Source organism: Callithrix jacchus, chromosome 5, assembly GCF_049354715.1.
Source record: "Callithrix jacchus isolate 240 chromosome 5, calJac240_pri, whole genome shotgun sequence".
In the NCBI taxonomy this organism is placed as follows: Eukaryota; Metazoa; Chordata; class Mammalia; order Primates; family Cebidae; genus Callithrix; species Callithrix jacchus.
The window spans coordinates 125,506,922-125,529,934 of NC_133506.1; the positions used below are offsets into that span (position 1 = coordinate 125,506,922).

The 23,013-nt window shown below is 38.9% G+C and overlaps 1 protein-coding gene across 7 annotated transcripts in view; it reads left to right on the top strand.

Moving 5' to 3' along the window:
- MAP2K6 (mitogen-activated protein kinase kinase 6) overlaps positions 1–23,013 on the top strand; it is a 219,513-nt gene that overhangs the window by 170,276 nt on the left and 26,224 nt on the right. For 5 of the 7 annotated variants that reach the window (XM_078374516.1, XM_054256424.2, XM_002748666.6 and 2 more), the window contains 4 exons: positions 10,242–10,308; positions 20,683–20,731; positions 21,323–21,436; positions 22,854–22,973. In XM_078374516.1, the coding sequence (XP_078230642.1) occupies positions 10,242–10,308; positions 20,683–20,731; positions 21,323–21,436; positions 22,854–22,973 (350 nt within the window). Of the gene's footprint in view, positions 1–6,717; positions 6,841–10,241; positions 10,309–20,682; positions 20,732–21,322; positions 21,437–22,853; positions 22,974–23,013 lie in introns of those variants that run through there. The other 2 variants (XM_078374517.1, XM_054256426.2) reach the window with 1 other exon arrangement.

Here is a 23,013-nt window from a genome sequence, read left to right on the forward strand (position 1 = left end):
AGCTGGGACTACAGGCGCCTGCCATCATGTCCAGGTAATTTTTATATTTTTAGCAGAGACAGGGTTTCATCATGTTGGCCAGGCTGGTCTCAAACCCCTGACCTCAGGTGATCCACCTGCTTTAGCCTCCCAAATTGCTGGAATTATAGGCTTGAGCTACTGTTCCTGGCTATTTTGGTAAATTTCAAACATTGAAAAGTAGACTGTATAACTGCCAGGTATCTGGCACTCAGCTTTGGCAATGACCAACTCATAGCCAATCTTATTTTATCTGTATCTCCATCCCATTATTTTGAAGCAAATTCTAGAATAATATTATTTCATTCATAAACATTTCAGTATTATTTCTAAAAAATGAATACTTTTTTAAAAAGTCTAACCAAAACCCAGTGTGTATTTTGAAAAGATTGAAGACACCACTAAATTTATTTGCAACCCATTGCCATATTTTTATTTTAAAGTGATATTTTTAACACCCTTAGACTATCTTTCCTTTTGATCAATGCTAATGAGTGAAGCAGCCCATAAATGAGGAAGGAGATGAACACAGACACTGGGAATTCCCCAAGAACCACTGCCTGCCTCCCGCTTTCCCCTGGGCCTAGAACCCAACTCAGGGCATTGGCTGTGATTTGCTTTTAGGTTCTTTTAAGAACATGTTAGTCAACACCAAATTGTTAATATGACATAAAAGCTCTACTAGGCGTTTTTTCTTTTTTTTTTTTAAAGCTTTAATCACATGAAGCTGTAAGAAAACCTTTTGAGTGCTTTTATTCTCTGAAAAAGGGGCCATTTCCAAATTAGCAGGTGGACAGCCCGGCTCATTCTCTTTTGACAGGAGTGTAATTCTTTGTGTCCTTCACCAATTCTTCAAAATGCTCTTAGCTTGGCTCCCTTCCCTAATTTCCCCGACTGTCTCATGCATCTTTCTACTTCGTTTGTCATTCTCAAACCTACATATTTCCTCCCGTCCCTCTCTTGAGCTCCATTTGTCTGCTTGAATTCTGCCATGTGTCCCTCTAGCATCTTTTCCTTAGTACATCTGAATTGGAAGTCATGATCTGCCCTTTCCCTGCTGCCCACCCCAACTGACCTGACTTTCCTCTTTCACTTAATTTCATTTAGGTGTGGAAAAACCAGATAATGAGCATTATTTTTACTACCACCACCACTGCTAGTAGTAGTAGTAGTAGCAGTAGCAGTACTTCTACTATTACTATTATTACTACTACTAGTACTTAGTTTCTGTTCCTTTGTACTTTTGTAGTAAGTGACCAGAGCCTGTACATTTCGCCTCTGCAGAATTTAAACAGCTTATTTGTTAGCCAAATTGTTATGGTCTCTACCTCTTATTTTTGGGTCTAGTGCTTAAACTCTGTACCTAGGTAAGAAGACATGGGCCCTGACTTTGAAGGGCTTGCATTTTTAGTGGAAGAAATGGATGAAGAGATGGGTTCCCTTAATCAGTATAGGAAGGTCCAGGGTACTGTGGCAATGCAGAGGAAAGGTATTTATTGTATTGGGGACTTTCATGAAAGGCTTCCTGGGGAAAAACATGCTTGAGTTGAGTGTCGAAGTTGACTGGGGAAAACAGGTAACAATGACATTCTGGGGAAAATATGAGCAAAGACCGGGAGGCATAAGACATCAAGGGATGAGAGTATGTGGGTTTATGGGTGTGTATGTAACACAGTTTCAGACCTCCAGATATTAGATCAGTTAATCTTGTTATATATATTTTTTTCTAAAGCATAGATGTGCCATAACACTCCACTACTGAAAAATATAAATGGCTTTTTAAATCTGAAATTTAACTTTTAGTTACAGTGTTTCATCTCTGACTCCAGCCTCCTCCTCTAGGCTTCTCTCTCCACCACCTTTCACTTCGTTCAGTGTAGAAAACTCAGAATTCTTTGACTATACCACAGTGCTTCTCCTTACATAGATAGTTCATCCTCATTTTGCTTAGAATCCTCCTATTGTCTCCCCAAGTCCTGATTGTCAAAATCCCACCTGTCATCTTTTTAAACTTTTGATTTTGGAAGCATTTAAATATATAAAAAGAAGACATAAAGTAAAACAAACCCTCATGTACCCTTAAATCCTACCAATTATCAAAGTGCCACTTCAAATATTACTCCCTATGTGAGACCATTTTTTTTTTTTTTGAGTCTCACTCTGTCACCAGGTTGGAGTGCAGTGGCATGATCTCGGCTCACTGCAACCTCTGCCTCCCAGGTTCAGGGGATTCTCCTGCCTCAGCCTCCCAAGTAGCTGGGACTACAGGCACACCACCACATCCAGCTAATTTTTGCATTTTTAGTAGAGATGGGCTTTCACAATGTTGTCCAGGATGGTCTCAATCTCCTGACCTCATGATCCACCTGCCTTGGCCTCCCAGAGTGCTGGGATTACAGGCATGAGCCACTGCGCCAGGCTGAGACTGTTTTTTGGTGTTGCTTGTCTCACTTCTTCTCTCCTGCTTTCAGGGTGCAATGCTTGTATTGTATACATCACATATACTCACTGTTACTATAGAGTTGGATTTTCCTATCTCCTGACTATTTGATGGCAGAATTTGCATCTTAATAAATTTTGACCCCTGCAATATGTACTCTGGGGAATGATTGACAATTTCAGCTGAAAGATAGAGATAACTCAATGAGGAGCTAGCTTGGAATTTCATTCTTACTAATCAGAAAGAATTGGTGGGTTGTAGGGAAAGTGACAAGAGCCTGAAAGGAAAGTGACATTCTCATCATAAAGTGAGAAATGGTAAAAAAAGACAAACAAAAAACAACTTTACATAGATATATGGTAGACAAGGGCTACTTGACTGTGGCTGGGGTCTCAGACACTTGTGAAACTTCAAAAAAAAAACAAAAAACATGGCTCCTGAAGTCTCACTCTTTCAACTTAGCCAGTAAATACTGTCCCCAGTAGCTGAGAGACCTGGACAAAATAGCATCAGCAGGGATCCCACCTGCATGTGTCCTTTTGGGGCAGTTTCACCAGTAGGGATAGGACTGCAGATGTGGTTTCAGTGACACAACTAAGATGTGAGATTTTAAGAGTTTTTAGCACTTAGAGGCTCTGTATGGGACACAGCATGCCTGGAAGTCACACACACACATGCACACACTCACACACAGAGAGAGAAGGGACCAGTGGGCCAATGTCTTTATTGGGTACAGGGTGTTATCTAGTTTCCTGAAAGGAATTTTAATTTCTGGGTTTAAAACAGGCAATAGTTCTAGGAGGTCAGTGTGACTGAGAGGCAGTCACCTTACGTTTATGGGCAGATGTCTATATGATCTATTTAAAGGATGTGGCAGGAAAGTAGGGAGGCCAGCCTGCTAGGCAGGAGAGATGTCTGTAAGTTTCATCTCTGCCACTGGTTTGGAGCCACTCTGGTGGAGTACAGTACTAGAAACCATGTCAAGAGTGACTGAGTCCTGCTTCTCGTATGAGAAATTTTAACTTAGGTTTAAAAATGATTACTGAGGGCCGGGCATGGTGGCTCATGCCTCTATTCCCAGCGCTTTGGGAAGCCAAGGCAGGAGGATAACTTGAGATCAGGAGTTTGAGACCAGCCTGGCCAACATTGCAAAAGCCCGCCTCTACTAAAAACACAAAAATTCTCCGGGCTCAGTGGTGGGCACCTGTAATCCCAGCTGCTCGGGAGACTGAGGAAGGAGAGTCACTTGAACCCAGGAGGTGGACATTGCAGTGAGCTGAGATAGCATCATTGTACTCCATCCAGCATGGGTGACAGAGCAAAACTCTGTCTCCAAAAAAAAAAAAAAAAAAAGGATACTGAGACAATGTAAAATTATAAGTACTCACTACACTCAGTCCCAGAAATCCTGAGGATGATTTGAGATTGATGAGATGTTTGAAAAATGTAATTCTAGTATAAATAACACGAAAGAGGAAGAGTGGAGCATGGAATTTGAAGAAATAAGATGTCATCCAGGGAACATTCTGCTTAGCTTATATTTTAAAAATAAAAGCACAAATATGGAAGGGAGAAAATAAGGTATTTATTGAGTACGTATGTTTTGCTAGACCCTGCTAGCCTTCTTCACACACAGTGTGTCAATTGAGTCTCTTAATGACCTGGGGAGGTTGTATGTCATCTCCAGTTTGCAGGTGTGGAAACTTAGTTTAAGATAAATGTTCTAAACATTATGTCACTAAGTGGGACAGCTGGGGTTTGAAATAATGTCTTATTGATGCATAGGTTTGTGCAATTTACATTCCATTCTTGGTTGTTCATTTTGTTTTTTGAAGAGCTCTGTCCAAATGTTCAAAACAGTTGAGAAAAGACTAATAAATATTCAGTCAACAAATATTTATGATGAGCAGGTGCTGGGCAGAATCGTTGGCCATCGTGAAACTTATATTCTAGTAGGGAAAGATAGATAAACAAGTAATAAATAAATGCAAAAGTAAATAAATACAAAAATAAAATAATTCTATATTGTGAGAAAAGATACAGAGGAAATGAATGGAAGATGATCATGGAGTTCTATTTTGGAGAGAGTGGATATTTTCAACTAAAAAATCAAAGTTTCAGGGAAGCTACTTATCTCATATTGTGTTGCACACCACCGGTAAGGTGCTGGAATGGGAAAGCAGGAATGTGTGGATAGTAATCTTTAGGTTGTGTTCAGGAAGATCTGGGAAGGTTCTTTGAGGGAGGCTTTGAATTTGGAAGATTGAGTTCTTGTCTGCGAGAACCCTCCTTAGAGGAAGGATATCTAACTACAGCCCTCTAGGTAGAAGGAACAGTATGAAGAAAGGTAAGATCTTAGGAGATTCATTCTGACTCTGAAATCAAACTGACTGCAAGTTTTAAAATATAAGCACAAATATGGAAGGGAGAAAAGAAAGTATTTATTGAGTACCTATATCATGCTGGACACTGCTAGGGCATGGTGGCTCACACCTGTCATCCCAGCAACAGCACTTTGGGAGGCTGAGGCAGACGGATCACCTCCTGAGGTCAGGAGTTTGAGATTAGCCTGGTCCACATGACAGAACCCCATCTCTACTAAAAATACAACAATTAGCCAGGTGGGATCATGCATGCCTATATTCCCATGTGCAGCTACTCGGGAGGCTGAGGGACATGAGAATTGCTTAAACCTGGGAGGCGGAGGTTTCGGTGAGCCTAGACAGTGCCACTGCGCTCCAGCCTGGGTGACAAAGTGAGACTGTCTCAAAAAAAAAAAAAAGAGCTTTTCAGCTTTTCTTCTCTAAACTTTATGTAATTCCAGATAAATTGTCCTACTGGTTGGAGTCTCAGTGGTTTATAAGAACCAGTGGTTTTGGAGGATGGCAGGGTCCCTGTTCACTTTTACACATCACTGTTGCAAAGCCAACTTTCTTCCTGCATGCCTCTTCCCCTGCCCTGCTTCGTTAGTCGCTTTGCATATGATCATTGCAATTTAATAACATTGAATGATACTTCACTGCCGATTTTATTGCCAACTACCCTTGGAACGTAAGCCTAGATGCAAGTAGTAAGGAGAGGGCAGCCAAGGCCTCTAGATTGCCAGTTACTTGGCTGGGAATCCCATTCATATTGGGAAACAGATTTTTAAAATAAATTTGGCACTGGAAGCACTGCCATCCTTTTGTGAAGCTATGTCAATAATCATAAAGTTTCACAATCATGCCCCCAACCCTCAGCCAAGCTAACAAATATTTAGGCATCAGCATATCTTCATGATGCCACCTTCTGTTGATTGCACGGGCTTCTCATGCTGTTTGGGTTGGCAGTGGAACACAATCTTCTGTTTTATGTAATGAGGAACATCAGAAAAGTCCTTTGTGCTTACCCTATCAGAGTGTGTGCAAGACCTCTTGTGTACCCCATCATTTTCGCTGCAGTCAAAGCTAGCGCACGTTTCTGTGGCCTGGTAAATCTTTTCTAGCTATTGGCAAGGTTGTTTTCTTTTTTTTCCCAGTGCCATCTTGCTCCAGGCCAGGATTATAATGACCCAGCTTTGCTTTGGTTTAAGATGAATTTTGCAAATATATGTGTGTGTTGGGACTACACTATTTTCCGAGAACACAGACATGGGTGTAACAGGGTCTGATGCAATATAGTGCCCAATCAGGCTGACGAGGCTTACCCTTTGCAGACTGTGCCAATAAGCAGTCAAGGCTTGTTGTGATCTGCAGAAATATACAGAATTCTCTCATTCTGAGAAGGCTTGTTGCTAGCATGTGACATCATAGAAAGCCCCCCTTTTTTTGCTTTGTTTTGGAATATCAAAGAAAAAGGCTGTTGAACGTAGTTGGCCACTTAGCTTTGTTATTCATAGTGCTCCCTCCCATTTTTTTTAAACAGTGTTCAATGTTAGCGTCAGGTGTTGGCTGCCTTCCTGGGGGAACAGATTGCTGTGATGTAAACACAGCTGGAAACTGACCACATATTGTTTTTCTTTCTTTTAAGAAATGAAAGAGGCATTTATAGAAAGGCTGCAGAACACGGTCCTGTCCAGAATTACTTTATATATTTATTCCTCAAGTTGGGTTAATGATTAATGTCACGCCTGAGTGTCCACATAGACCCATGTCCCTTCCCCCTTCCCGAAGCTGCAATTTCCTGGGAACAATGAACTTGCAGAGCTTTGCTGCCATCCGAACATGAGAAGGGGTGGAGTCTGTTCAGTTCTGTTTTCTTCATGCTGAAGTGTGGTCTTTGGAGCTAAGTGAAGAATGACTTCTGTGGGGTTTTCCTCTGCTGGCCTTCCTTGCAGCCTTGGAAACCTCATCAAAGTCGCCTCTGCTGAACTCTCATTGTGCAGCTCTGTTACAGATGGGCAAGTAAGTGAATTACAGAATGTTGCTCTGTGTGCTTGTGATTTTTATTTTATTTGATCTACTTTTTAACATGAAGGCAGAGTATTTTCTAACACTGTAATTCAACTAGGTTTTGTGTCTTCTGGATCTGTTTTTTTTTTTTTTTTTCTCATTGTTCTAAGGAGTTGGTATATTTGGAAATACTAGGTTTAAGATATACAGATGTCCAACTTATATAAGTCAAGGGTTTAGATTCTGGAGACACGAGGCTGGTAATTTCAACTAGGAGGCAGTAAATTCAGGGTAAGAGTAATGTTGATTTGGGGGTTAAGGGGGGTGGCTGGGTGTAGAAGTAATCTGGGAAGAGAATCAAGGGCCTTCTCCCACTTGGAAGACTATTCTTATTTTGATCTTTTATTCCTTTGGTCTCTGTGCCAAAAACTTTCACTCTTTTTTACTATTTCTGTGTATAGATGTTTGGATGATTTAAGTTATGGTGTAATAGTTAATTGCTGTTAATAATTGCTACTAATTAATTGCTGTATTAAGGTTTTTCAAAGGGGTTTTCTCAACAAATAGCTATTTCTCTTTACATCTATCTTATAAGAATTGAGTTAAAAATGAGGAAGAGAAAGTTGTAGGAATTTAAGAGTAACTTCTGCTTTTGGTTTGCTTAAATGGCAACTGGAGACCCATTTTCATAGGCAAAATATATGTTACTTTAGTTTTTGTTTTCTTTGAGAGAACTGTAGGGTTACCTTGTTGGGATTACCTGAATTATTTGTCATCTGTACTGGAATCTGCATGTAGTTATCTTTACAGTTATCTAAGCAAGTTGAATCTGTCATTCATTCCTCACTGAAGAATCTCACTGAAAATAACATTCCCTGTCTATTTGGCTGATGCCCATGGATGGGAATTGTTGGAATTAGGCTATACATCTATTTGGATTCTCATAACTGGGTCCAGCACCTAGCATAGCTCCTGGTACATAGGGAAGCTCTATGTAATGTCAATAACTGGCTAATTTAGTAAGATTCCTAAGAGCTGTTTGAGTTCCAAGAGCAGGAAAGTGAATGGTGAGTTTTGAATCTTATAAAATACATAGGTAAACCCAAACGAGGAGAGAATTGAGAAAGTCTGTTACTCTGAAGGTGGTCCTAAAAGGCTTTCTCTAGGCTGATTACTGCCAAGCATATTTTTTTCCTGGCTTTATACAGCTTGGCAGAATTGATCTCATTTTGGATTCTGAAGGAAGAGAAAGAAAAAAATTTCATTATACATTATATTGGGCTGTGATAATGTGGCCAATTCTCTTCATGAATTTTTCAAATGACTTTTAAAGAAATGGCAATAGTACTGATTGTTTCCCTCTATGAGTCTAATTAACAGCTACTTAAGGTATCTTAATGTTCTTTTATATATATTATCTGCTTTGATTCTCAAATCAGTCCAGGGAGGTGGGTATTGATGTTACTTCCTGATTTTACAATTGAGAAAAGCAAGAGAGTCAGATGAAAAGTGATCCCAGAAGTTGCTCGGTGCGTGGAAGAATGTCAGCTGGGTATTTTAAAACTCAAATCCCATGTTCCTCTCAACTGCCCCCTTTCCGGTCATCTCTAAAGGTCTTCTATTGCAGGATAGCAGGAAGAACTCGCACCTGGGTGTCAGGAGACCTGGATTCTGATTCTGAGTGGGTCCTTGTTGACCTCTGTGATGTGAAGCAAGTCACTCACATCTTTGGATGTCACTTTTCTGCAAGGAGGTTACTTTGGTTGATTTCTTTTCTTTCTTTGTGTTGTTTTTTTTTTTTTTTGGAGACAGAGTACACCCAGGCTGGAGTACAATGGCACGATCTCGGCTCACTGCAACCTCTGCCTCCCGGGTTCAAGTGATTCTCCTGCCTCCACCTCCTGAGTAGCTGGAATTACAGGTGCCTGCCACCACACATGGCTAATTTTTGTATTTTTAGTAGAAATGGGGTTTCACTATGTTGGCCAGGCTGGTCTCGAACTCCTGACCTCATGATCTACCCACCTTGACCTCTCAAAGTGTTAGGATTACCGGTGTGAGCCACTGTGCCCAGCCACTTTATTTGATTTCCTAAGTTTCTTTGCAGTTTCAGGATCTATCCAGGGTCGTATCCAGGTCTTGTATTATCTCTGAGTGGTCATCTGCAATGTGGAGAAGAGGTGGGAAAGGAGGTAGCATTCTTTCCAACCATCCTATCCAGCTCTCCCTTGGTTTCCCCTGCCAAGTGCAAAGAGACACAGGATCTCCATGGACGAGGAAAACCTCAGGCCCTTGTTTGCTCTGATCTGCTTCCTGAGCTGGCATTTCTCAGGCTGTTCTTTTTTACTCATCAACAAAAGTATTCAAGCCAAATTCTCTTGTAATTTCAGCACAGGTATGAACAACATCAAGTTACCTTTCCATCAGGCCCAAGAAGTCCTAACCTTCTTGCATAAGCCTATCTGCTATCCTAATCCTTTTTGGAACATGGCAAATGTAAATAAGTATTGCTCTATCCCTCTCAGGTTTTTCAAATTACAGCAGGTGGTTGAGAAAAGGGGAGGGCAGAACAGTGGAGAAGTATTTTTTATTCTGCTTCCATTGCTAACTCTCATAGTTGTTAACAGATCAATTTAGAAAATAGTGGGATACTGAGATAAGGGTGACTACCCCTTACTGACACTAAAAAAAAAAAAAAAAAAAGCTGTGACCAAGTGTCTGCCATCACCATTATAGTGTAAAAAAAAAAAAAAAAAAGGCCAGGCATGGTGGCTTATAGGCTGGGTGTAGTGGCTCATGCCTGTAATCCCAGCACTTTTGGAGGCCAAGGTTGGCAGATGACCTGAGGTCAGGAGTTCGAGACCAGCCTGCCCAACATGGTGAAACCTTGTCTCTACTAAAAATACAAAAATTAGCTGGGCATGGTGGCACACATCTATAATCCCAGTTACTTGGGAGGCTGAGGCAGGAGAATCGCTTGAATCTAGGAGGCAGAAGTTGCAGTGAGTCGAGATTGCACTACTGCACTCCAGCCTGGGTGACAGAGTAAGATTCTGTCTCAAAAAAAAAAAATTCAAAAGAAAAGAAAAAAGAGATTTTGAAATGACAAACTCTCAGTGGAGAGAAAGGGTAGAATTTCCTAGGAAAAGAGAGTTGGCATTCTTATCCTGATGTTTGCACTCTGCACTTGTGAAAAACCTCATTCATGATCACAGTCTGTATTTGGGAAGCTCCGTTCTACCTGGTACTTGGGTTCTCAACACTCACAGACTTTCTGGGTAGCAACTGGTGCTTTGAATGGAGACATGAGAGCTGCATGCGCAGGTCAGCTCTTTTCCTTTGCTGCAGTTTCTGTCTCTGCTCTCTTGCTATGATATAGTCCTTACCTTTTTTTCTTATGTCTTTCCCCACAGGTAAGAAGCGAAACCCTGGCCTTAAAATTCCAAAAGAAGCATTTGAGCAACCTCAGACCAGTTCCACGTAAGTTGGCAAGATCATCATCTTATTCCAAATCCTTATACTTACAGGTTTCCCCTGGGGATTCAGTTTTGGACTGGTAAGCAGTGCCTTTACTTTAAAAGAGGCCTTTGAGAGGCAAGCCATTTACTCAATGTTCTGAGACCGGAAATAATCATGCCTCATCAGTAGGTATATTTTGAGTGGGTGGTTTTGAACTCAGTATCTTAAGTTATTGGTTGAGTCAGAATTGAATGTCAGATATATTTGGTGGATGGGGTTCTATGTAAGGCCAGAAAGGCCCCTGGATGTGGACTTCCTTGCCTTTTCCCCGTAGATTGGAGCAAACAAGCAAATCCCTGTGAAAGCCACTACTATTAAACTTGGGTTGAGATGGAAAGATGGTATTTGGTGAGGACCCACATCCTGACACTTAGATCCTGTCTTATATAAACAGAAGGAAGAATGAGGTAAAGGAACACTTTTTTATTAGCTGAGGTTTTGGCCCAAATCCCTAAGTCAGCTCAAGTCCTAGTGAGGGACATCTTGTGAAGGACATTCTCTCTGTGAACCTCCTTTTTGCTTTTTTTTTTCTATCTCTTTGTGTAGTGGGGAAGGTACTTCCTGTCCAGCTGGAGGTACAACCATCTACTAAGGCATCTGCATGAAAGAAATGGAAATTCCGAGGAAACAAATCACAACAGAGGTGTTAGAGGGACAGGGCAAGGGCAAAGAGAGGGCATCCCTATGGAGAAGTGAGTTGTTAAGGCTTTTTTTCATGTCTACAAAAGTGCCTCCCTTTGTAGTGGGTTTTGATCTTAGCTGTGATCTACTATCAGAAAGTCTACCGCCTAATGTTGGAATGTGCTCTAAAATGGGATCATGTCTGTTGTAAGTCTTTGTTGAAGCCATTGGTCCTTGCATTGCCTGAAGTGGTATACAGAAATTTTCCACTGGAGAATTTTTAAGGACAATGTAGACTGGAGGGCTACTTTTCAGGGTTCTGGACTGTAGCTAAAGAGTCTAAACTCAAGACAGAATGTTCCTTTCATTAGAATCTGCAGAAGGAAGATCTTTCTTCCCATACTTGCTATCAAGATTGTTTTCCCCCCCTATACTCTTTTTTTTTTTCCTTTGGTCAATGAGCAATTGGTATTTTTTTTTATAACCTGTAGAACTATGAACTGTGTGATTGCTATTGTTTCTTCTCTGCCTGGTTTCTCAAGAGCTTAGAGTCTAATATGTGGCCTACTTTTACTACCTGAAAAGGAATTTATGGGATATACTTTTAAAACTGTTTATTTTGAAATAATTGTAGACTAACAGGAGGTTGCAAAGAAATGTACAGAGAAGTCCCCTAAATCCCTTTCCCCAGGCCATGCCAAACTACCCTCCATCCCAAGTTAACATCTTACACAACTACAGTACATTCAAGATCAAGAAAGTGGCAATAGTGGGAATCCTAGAACCTAGTCCATTTTGCCAGCTATGCAAGCATTCACTTGTGTGTGTGTGTGTGTGTGTGCGCGCGCGCATGTGTATAGCTCTATAAAGTTTATGACGTGTCTTGCATAAGTTCTATTATAATCAAGATACTTCACTACAGCAACATTACAAGACTCTTTCATGTTATTCTCCCATAGTCATACCCACCTCTTCTCCCCATCCTCATCCTTAATCCCTGGCAACCATTAATCTCTTCTCCTTTGCCATTTTGTTATTTCATGATTGTGATATAAATGAAATAAAGCATGTTTTTTGAGTTTTGTTTTTGGTTCAACGTAATTTTATTGAGGTTCACTTAAGTAATTGCATGTATTAATAGTTTGTTCCATTTTTGCCAAGTACCCATCTATGGTATGGTTATACCAGTTTGTTCAACACTTCAGCCTTTGAAGGAGATATGGGCAGTTTTTCATTTTTGGCTATTCTGAATAAAGCTGTTATGATCATTCATGCATAAGTTCCTGCATGAGAATAAGTCTTCATTTCTCTGGGGTATATGCCCAATAGTACAATTACTGGGTTATATGGTAATCCTATCTTTAGTTTTGAAAGAACTACTGAACTATTGGCCAGAGTAATTGTGCCATTTTATGTTCTCATCAATAATGTCTGAATAATTTGGTTTTTCTGGATCTCTGCCAGCAATTGGTTTTATCAGTATTTTTCATTCAGATGTGTAGTGATATATATGTAGTTTTAATTTGCAATTTCTCTAGTGGCTAATGCGTATTTTTTGCCCATTGCCTAATTAGATTCTTTTTATTGTTTACTTTTGAGAGTTATTTATATGTTCTGGTTTCAAGGACTTTGTCAGATATGTGATGTGAAAATATTTTTCTCAGTTTGTAAGTTGTCTTTTTATTCGTTTAGCAGGGTCTTTCTCAGAGAAAAAGTTTTTAATTTTGGTGAAGCTTAATGTATCAGTTATTACTTTTACAGATCATGCTTTTGATAATAAGTCTAAGAACCCTTTGCCTAGTCCTAGATCTGTCTAGAAGTTTTGTAGTTTTGCATTTTACATTTAAGCCCCTGGTCCATTTTGAGTTAATTTTTGTTCAAGATATGAGTTTATTTCTTTGGCCAGTGGGTTACCAATTATTATAGCACCATTTGTTGAAAAGGCTATCCCTCCTCCATTGAATTGCTTCTGCTCTTTGGCCAAATATCAATTGGGAATATTTGTTTGAATTTATTTCTGAATTCTCTATTCTGTTCCACTGATTTATGTGTCAGTCCCTCTGCCAATATCACGCTATCTTGATTACTACAGCTATATAGTAAGTCGTAACAGGGAAAAATGATTCCTCTCACTCTGCTCGCTTTCAGAATTATGTTGACTATTCTAAGACCTAATTTCATATACATTTTAGAATAAGCTTGTCTGTGTCCACAAAGAAACTACTGAGATTTTAGTAGGAATTGTGTTTAACCTATAGATCAATTTAGGGAGAATTGACATTTTTACTACATTGATTCTTCCAATCCACAAACATGGTATATTTCTTAAACTTTAAAAATGTATTTCTTTCATCAGCATTTTTATAATACAATTTCTCAATATTAGGTTTTGTTAAAATTTATACCTAAGTTTTTTTTTTTTTGGAACAAATTTTAAGAGGAATTTGATTTGTGAGCTTGGTTTTCACTTATTCATTGTCAGTGTATAAAAATGCAATCGATTTTTCTGTATTGATTTTGTATTCTGTGAGTTTAGTAAAGTCACTTATTAGTTCTAGGGGCTTTTCATAGAATTCTTAGGGTTTTCTATGTAGACAATCATGGCATCTGTAAACAGAGATAGTTTTATTTCTTCCTTTCCGATCTTTACTTTGATTTTTACTTTTTTTTTTCTTGCCTTGTTAAAGTGGCAAGAATGTCCAATCCTATGTTAATAAGGTTGATGAGAGCAGGCAATACTTGCTTTGTTCTCCATTTTAGAGGGAAAGCATTTAGTCTTTCACTATTAAGTATGAAGCTAACTGTAGGATTTTTGTAGATGTTATTTATGAGGTTGAAAAGGTTCCCAAATATATAAAACCTATTTTTTTGTTTGTTTGTTTGTTTGTTTTTTGAGACAAGGTTTTACTCTGTTACCCAGGCTGGAGTGCAGTAGTGAGATCATGGCTTGCTGCAGTCTCAGCCTCCCCTGACTCAAGTGATCCTCCCATCTCAGCCTCCAAAGTATCTGGAACTACAGGCAGATGCCACCATGCCTGGCTAATTTTTTTTATATTTTGTAAGGGTTTCACCATATGAAACACTTACAAAATATAAAAAAGTGCTGAGATTACAGTTGTGAGCCAGTGTGCCATGGCTGAGAATTTTTATTATGAATGGGTATTGAATTTTGTTGAATGCTTTCTCTGCATCAATTGATATAATAATAAAATTTTTCTTCTTTGTTCTGTTGATATGCAGATTACACTGATTCATAATTATGTACTGAGCTAGCCTTGTATATCCCAAATGAATTTCAGTTAGTTATGGTATATATCTTTTTGTGCATTGTTAGATTCAATTTGCTAAAATTTTGTTGAGGATTTTTGTTTCTAGGCCTTTGGGAGATGTTGGACTGTGGTAGTTGTTTTAATTTTTCGCTTGTGCTATTATTTTCTAGTTTTAGTATTAAGATAATAATGGCCTAATAAAAATCAATTGGTAAGTGTTCCTTCTATTTTTTGGTAGACATTGTATAAAATTGGTGGTAACTCTTCTTTGCATGTTTGATAAAATTCTGCAATGAAAGAAAATGAGCCTGGATTTTTTTTCTGGGACTTTTAAATTACAATACCAATTTCTTAAATAGTTGTAGGACTATTCAGCTTATCTGTTTCATCATGGCTGAGTTTTGGTAGAATGTGGTTTTCAGGAGTTGGTCCCTTTCTTCCAAGTTGTCACATTTATGAGAGTAAAATTGTTCATAGTGTTTCCTGCCTATCTAAATGGCTGCATAATCTGTTGTGACATCCTTTTTTGTTATTTTTTTACCTGATATTGATAATTTGTGTCTTCTGTTGTCAAATTTGTCAATTTTGCTTGAGGTTTGTCAACTTTATTGACTTTTTTCTTTTGAAGAACCAGCTTTATTTTCCTATTTTCAATTTTATTGCTTTCTGCTTTTATTTTTACTGTTTCCTTTGGGATTTATTCTTATATCAACCTACCAGCAGTTTTATGTCCCTTCCTCTTAAAATTTTTATTCTTTACCTTTTATATTAGTTTACATTATAGCATAAATTTTATGTTAATTTAATTTTATAAATTTTATGAATTTTGGAAGGCTTCTATAATCCCTTTTTTGGTATAAACAAGGATAAAAACAGTTTATATTTTGTTTTTCCCTCATATGGTATTAATAGGACATATTGTGAATATGCTTATCTGTTTCACTGTGTGAAGCAAAAAGCATTACTTCATTATTGTAGAGTGTACCCCTCTAGCTCAAAGAGTTTCCTTGTTATTATTTTAATACTGAGGCTTACATTTGTACTCCTGAAGAAGTAGCTCCCATATTTTGTGTTTATCTTGGCAATTTTTGAAGGCTGGCTTCGTGATTTCTTCCCATTCATACTCTGCTTCCTTCTGCTGTGCTTCACAAAAATAAATAGCCCTTGACAAAGCTTCACTCTCCTGAGTTCAACGTGTGTGGCCCCTCTGTTTGAGCTCTTTCTTTGAGCTATGGATGTGAATGTGAGCTGTTTCTTTCCTTGATTGATAGTAACTAATTCTCAATAAGTTTGTTGCTAGTTCATATTATTTTATTTGACCATCACAAGAAACCCAGAGCCAGTTTTTTTTACTGTCTTTGACATGTGAACAAACAGAATGATGTAAGGGTCACGTGCTTTGCTCCAAGCTATTGAGCATAGCTTCATGGGTAGAGTTCATGGTCTGGAGCCAGAATGCTTACGTTTATATTTGGGATCTAAATTTCACTAGTTGAATACCTTAGGCAAAATATCTAAATGCGCTAAGCCTTAGTTTCCCCTTCTAAAAATACAAAAAATTAGCTGGGCGTGATGGCGTGCACCTGTAATCCCAGCTTCTTGGGAGTCTTAGGCAGGAGAATTGCTTGAACCCAGGAAGCAGAGGTCACAGTGAGCCGAGATCCTGCCATTGCACTCCAGCCTGGGTGATAGAGTGAGACTCCATCTCAAAAAACAAAGAAACAAAACCCGTGAATAACAGTGATGTTGCTGTTATGAGGATTAGATGTCATAATCCATGAGTGTCAAGTGTAGTGTCTGTTCCATTGTAACTGCTCAATGAAAAGTAGCTTCAAGTTAGTATTTTTGTACAGCTTCTCAGTGGGAAAGCTGGCATATAAGCTCAGGAATCTCTGACTCTCAATTACATGCTCTTAGCCACACGTCAGACTGGTAGAGGCTGTGACCAAACAGTTTATGGCTAGTGAAATGAGAGGTAGGATTCTTCATAGCATACTGTGTAGGAGAAGTCATCATGGTGCAGCTGTGGGTTCTCATTTCATTGTCTCTCTGAGGGTTCTTAAATTATTTCGTCACTTTCAATATTGTTGAAAGAGGTATTAATAGAAGTAGTATTACCTCGATTTCAATTTATACCCTATTCTATTTCAATAGAGGTAATAATATTTCTATTAATAATACCTCTGAGAGTTGTAAAAATTAAGGAAGCTATTTTATCTAAGTGGTCTTGCACAGTCTTTTGCCCCAATAGGTCCTTAATAAATATTTCTGAATAAATGAATAATAATTGGGATAATAACCAGTGAACTGATTCCTCATATAAAATTATAAATGAATAATTATCATACTAAACCAAAGCTGGTTGTTCATTTAAAAAATGAATACTAGGTGACCTTTGGAAGACCTTTGGTCTTCCAGGGGAAGAATTTTTGTAATAAGCTAGGACTAAAATGTTGAATAAGTGGCAGAGAACATCTACCCACAGTATAAACTTCCTGTAGAATTGCAATGCCCCTGGCAAACTAATATGTCCAGCCCTGGACAGAGCACAACGTCAACTAATCCAATCTGATTTGTCAGTCTTGGCTCCATCATTTGATGTTTTTGGCCCACTTGATGAGCCCAAGGGCCTGCGGTGTGGGCAAATTGATCATTTTCATTAGAGGAGGCCGGGTATTGGGAGCAAGTTCCTTGTATTCAATCTGCCTTGTTGGGAATCATGACAGCAGGTAAAAACGCTTAGCCCAGGTTTTATATTTCCTTCTCCTCTTCCTCTTTCTCCTCCTTAAATCAAGGCTGAGATTCAGGTGACTTGAGTTTTATTTTCAGCTCTGTTGATGACTGTATGGCTTCAGAAAATCGCTCAGCTTTTCTGGTTTCATTTTTCTTAATCTAGAAAATGGCACCATATCCTTCTATTAGATCCACGGGTAATACAAGGTTAGTATAGAGCCAAGGTCAACAAACTTTTTTTTTTTTTTTTTTTGTAAAAGACCAGATAGTAAATCTTTTAGGCTACATGGGCCACAGAGGATGCTGTTGTTTATTTTTTGTTTTTTACAAGCATTTAAATTTGGAAAAGTCATTCTTAGCTGTATCACAGGCTGTAATTTGCTGAGCCTTGGTATATATATACAATGTAAGAATTTTAGACTTGGAAGAGATCATATTCAGTAACCTCATTGGATGGCAAGAAAACAGTGGCAGCCCCAAATAATTAGTGACCTTTCTGTTGCTTCATACTTTTAAAAAGTCAAGGTGGTAGCTGGGTGTGGTGGCTGTAATTCTAGCCACTACTGTATGATTCTAACCCTTCTGCTGAAATTAAATACATAAATAAAATAAAAAATTAGGAACACAGGCCAGATGTGGTGACTCATGCCTGTAATTCCAGCACGTTGGGAGGCTGAGGTGGGTGGATCACCTGAGGTAAGGAGTTCGAGACCAACCTGGCCAACATGGCAAAACCCTGTCTCTATTAAAAGTAAACAATTAGCCAAGAGTGGTGGCAGGCGCCTGTAATCCCAGCTACTTGGGAGGCTGAGGCAGGAGAATTGCTTGAATCCGGGAGGTGGAGATTGCAGTGAACCGAGTTTGCGCCACTGCACTCCAGCATGGGTGACAGGGTGAGACTCCGTCTCAAAAAAAAAAGGGGGAGGTGTTGAATAATTGCAAGGGATTTTTTATTGTTTATATTAGTCACGTTTCAAGTCATATTTGCCTTTATTTCAAAGTGCCATTAAAAAAAACAGCTTTGGAAATCTTGAGAAAGAGGAATTAGAGTTTTAGAAATTTGATTTTTCCAGAAACCTTTTCTGAAGAAAAATTCCCTGCTCAGAAACACAAGGTATATAAACACATCACTTTTGTTTATGGTGTGTGTGTGCATGTGTGTGTGTGTGTGTGTGTGTTCTTTGTTTTGTGTTGTTTTTTCTTTCTCTCCCTCTCAGTCCCCAGTATTAAGTTGGTATAAAAAACTTTAAGTAGTCTATATATTCCAAAGGGATTTTAAGGTGAGAGAAGGCTTGCCATTAAAATCTTAGAGTCATGTTTATATCTATATTTGTATTCCTCCTTTTTTTTTTTTTTTGGTTTTGTTTTGTTTCATTTTTTGAGACCAAGTCTTGCTCTTGTCACCCAGGCTGGAATGCAGTGGTGCGATCTAGGCTCACTGCAACCTTTGCCTCCCAGGTTCAAGTGTTTCTGCTGTCTCAGTCTCCCAAGTAGCTAGGATTACAGGCTCCCACCACCACGCCTGGCTAATTTTTGTATTTTTAGTAGAGATGAGGTTTTACCATGAACTCCTGACCTCAGGTGATCCACCCACCTTGGCCTCCACATTGGCTAGGCTAGCCTTGAATTTCTGACCTTAGATGATTCACCTGCCTTGGCCTCCCAAAGTGCTGCAATTACAGGTGTGAGCCACTGCACTTGGCCCGTATTCCTACTTTTAAATTTTATTTATGTATTTAATTTCAGCAGAAGAGTTAGAATCATAATACCTGACAGTTGGGAAAAAATGTCTCATTGGCAAAGGATTCTTTTCCCTCTCCCTTTTATCCTTCCCTTTTCCTGTCTCTTTCCATTTTCCTTTATCTTTTTCTGGCATGCAATGTACTTCCAAAGAAACTTAGTCTGTACCTATCTGCTCACTCTCTTTTTTTTGACAGCAGCAGGATTCTTTTGTTTTTAGCCTTTAGTTGTTCTTTTCGTTTGATCACATTAATAATATGTTTCTTGGCATTTGCTATGTTTTTCTTTTTCTTTTTCTTTTGTGAGACAGAGTCTCACTTGTTGCCCAGGCTGGAGTGCAATGGCATGATTTTGGCTCACTGCATCCTCAGCCTCCTGGGTTCAAGCAATTCCCCTGGCTCAAGCTCTCGAGTAGTTGGGATTATAGGAGCGCACCATGATGCCCGGCTGATTTTTGCATTTTTAGTAGACTTGGCATTTCACCATGTCAGCCAGGCTGGTCTCAAACTCCTGACCTCAGGTAATCCAATGGTCTTGGCCTCCCAAAGTGCTGGGATTACAGCTGTGCGCCACCGCACCTAGCCGGCATTTGCTATGTTTATCGTACTACTTTTGGTACTTTTCTTTTAGGAAAATGCCTGTCTCAGCTCCTAGTTCTGTGGACAGCCAAAGCCAAACATTTTTCTCTTAAGTAGATTGATACCACTGGAGTAGTAGAAATAAATACTCAGGAAGTGACTATAGAAACAAAATCAGCAAACCTCTGGCTCCTAAGAGGACCCTGGAATTGTACATGTGTACTATGTATGGTAAAAATATTGCTGGGTTTGATGTGACTGCCTGGTAGAGTAGATAGAATGCAGAGCTGGAAGTCAGGAGACCTGGGGCAGCTGTGGGCTGAGGGGAGTCACTTTACCTCTATGGACTTTCTGTCCATCTGTAAAAGAAGGGACTAGATTTGCAATTCCTGTATCTATGAATTTTGTGAATTAACACAATATATGCCATTACTATTTGTTTCTTAAAACAATTGTGAGATGTGTGGAAGAATAATTATATATATTGGTGCTCTTGGATGAAGGAAGTTTGAGACTTACTGCTATATCACAATGATGTATATCAGCAGTTCCCAGCCTTTCTGGCACCAGGGATTGGTTTTGTGGAAGACAATTTTTCCCTGGACTGGGTTGGGGGATGGTTTCAGGACGATTCAAGCACATTACATTTATTGTGCACTTTATTTCTATCCTGATTACATTGTAATACATAATGAAATAACGATACAACTCACCATAATATAGAATCAGTGGGAGCCGTGAGCTTGTTATCCTGCAACTAGATGGTCCCATCTTGGGGTGATGGGAGATAGTGACAGATTATTAGGCATTAGATTTTCATAAGGAGTGGGCAACCTAGATCCCTCGTATGCACAGTTTACAATAGGGGGTGTGCTCCTATGAGAATCTAATGCCACCACTGATCTGACAGGAGATGGAACTCAGGTGGTAATGTGAGTGATGGGGAGTGGCCATAAGTACAGATGAAGCTTCTCTCCTTCACCCACTGCTCATCTCCTGCTGACTTGTATTAATCTGCCGCTTGGGGGTTGGGTATCTCAGTCTATATAATTGCACATATATGGCTCATATGAATTAGATATTTACCATATGCCAAACATTCTGCTAAGCATTTTACTTGTATTATCTCATTTAATACTCATTCCTGTTTCACAATGTAGGTATGTTAATATCCACATGTTAAAGGAGAAATGTAGCCCCAAAGAGATTAAGTAATTTAAACCCAAATATAATTTATTTCAAATCCCCTCTTACTCACACTCATATGCTGCTTGAGTTTACTCACGAACTTCCATTTTCTTCTTAAGGAAAAACATCTCCAGTGGCATGTGATTTGGGAAGGGCATAGTGGACTCCATAGCTTATGTTTTTTCTTTTCCCCTTATCTTTCTTAGGCCACCTCGAGATTTAGACTCCAAGGCTTGCATTTCTATTGGAAATCAGGTAAGAAAAATCATGTCTGCCAGCTAATACCTTGGCCATTTTATATGTATGCTTTCTGACTGAAAAATGTATTTTCCCTAGCATGCTGTCAGGGGAGGGGTTAAAAAAAAGTTTGCATTTAAAAGGAAGTGGTATGTAAAGTTTTGCTATTTTGAAAAAATGTTGAATTGAAATCAGGCTGTGGTTTTGATGGAAGCTATTTAAAAATAGTAGATGATTCTCTTGGGAGGGCATTTCTCAAAGTTCAGACATAATCTATTTGCCATCAGTCGATAATGGGTTGCAGACAGAATAAAGGGTCATGGGCAAAGAATTGCAGTGTAATAGCTTCAACTGAGCCATTGGCAAGCTGAGTCAAAGTTGGGTTTCTGTGTTGCTTGGACAAGCAGGTGGCCTACTGTGGCAGCTCTGAGACATCTCTTGGGCCTTCTTGTAGCTTCTTGCTTTCAGAGGCTGCTTTGACATGCTAGAAAATCTTCTGGCCCAGAAATAATCCTTAGAACATCGAGAGAAACGAGATAGAGGACAATGAATTCTCTGTTCTGTTTATTTTTCTCTTTCCCATTGCATTATTCCTTTCCTCTCCTGCAGAACTTTGAGGTGAAGGCAGATGACCTGGAGCCTATAATGGAACTGGGACGAGGTGCATATGGGGTGGTGGAGAAGATGCGGCATGTGCCCAGCGGGCAGATCATGGCAGTCAAGGTAGAGTTGACATTCTCCTAAAAGTTGTATATCTGCTGTGTATATGTTTGTCTCAGTTGTCAACCAGCCCTTTTAATAGAAGTAAAACCATCTTCAGTAGGGTAAAACAGAACAGATTATTTGCAGGGAAGAGTATTTTCCTCCAAAGGTATAGATAAGGCGTTTTTTTTTTTTTTTGGTATGAGTTGTATCTACTTTTTTTTTAACCCTTAAGTCTCCCTCCACCCATTCTTCCACCATTTTTAATTTTTACAAAACTACCATGTCAACATCACACTTAAAATTAATTAATAATACTAATCTGCAGTCCAAATGTACTTTCTTCAACATCACACAAAATTAATTAATGATACTAATCTGCAGTCCAAATGAAAATTTCCTTGATCATCTCAAAGTGTGTATGTGTGCTTTATCTTGTTGGATTTTCAAATCAGCATCCCAATGAAAGTTTACGTATTGCATTTGGCTGTTATGACTAATAAATCTCTTTTATTCTATATTTTGTTGCTTTTAAAGAATTGTCCCTGAAAATCAAGGACCCAGAATTGAGAGAGAAAATTGTCTCCATTTGTGAAAAAAGGAGGGTAAAATATATCTAGAGTAAATTTGCATAGTTTTTGAGCTATTAAATGAAGTTTAAAATCATTTCATATTATTGAGTAGATGCTGGGAGGATTGTAAAGAATTAACATCTCTAGTTGAATTAATAGATTTGGGCCATTGTTAGGAATGATCAGGTGACTTGGATACCTTTGCTTTTGAAGAATGGAAATACTTTTATCTTTTAGATTTTCCAGTCTGTTCTTCTGCTGACTTTTTGCTGTAGGCAAAAAGTTTGAAGGCCTAGTGTTATTGTATGTCTCCTATCATTTAGTGACATAATCATGTTTCTGTAAGTCTACATTTGCTAGTGTGACAGATTTCTCTCAGAAGCACTGGGATAGGAATGAATGGTTTCTTCATTTCTGTTGAATTCCTTCTATTTCCTATAGCTGTACCAATTCTCTTGCAGTTGCTGTTTGCTCCAAATACTCTTACATGTTCCCAAAGAAGAGCTTTTGGCTTTTTATTTTCTTAGGATCCCAGATAAACAGCAAAGTAATTAATACTATGACCTCTTTGCACTGAACAGACATGAGAGTAAACTAGATTGTTTCTGTAACTTGGAAATACTTTCCAAAACATTTTATCACCCTCTAAAACAGTATCAATTTGTTTCTTACCAGTACTATTCAGGAAATCAAATGAGTAACATTCTTTCTTATTTTCAAATAGCTAATTGCTTAGGGTGGATATTCACAATGTTGTTGCTAGAAGTAGTGTTATGAACCGTATTATTTTGATGGAACTCCTTCAGGTCCCTGCCTGCCTCATCATCAGAGTAGTAACCATAAATTTTCCATGCATTTCCATTCAGCGGATCCGAGCCACAGTAAATAGCCAGGAACAGAAAAGGCTACTGATGGATTTGGATATTTCCATGAGGACAGTGGACTGTCCATTCACTGTCACCTTTTATGGCGCACTCTTTCGGGAGGTAGGTGACCCTTCAATTCGAAGTTCAAGAAGAGCAGTAA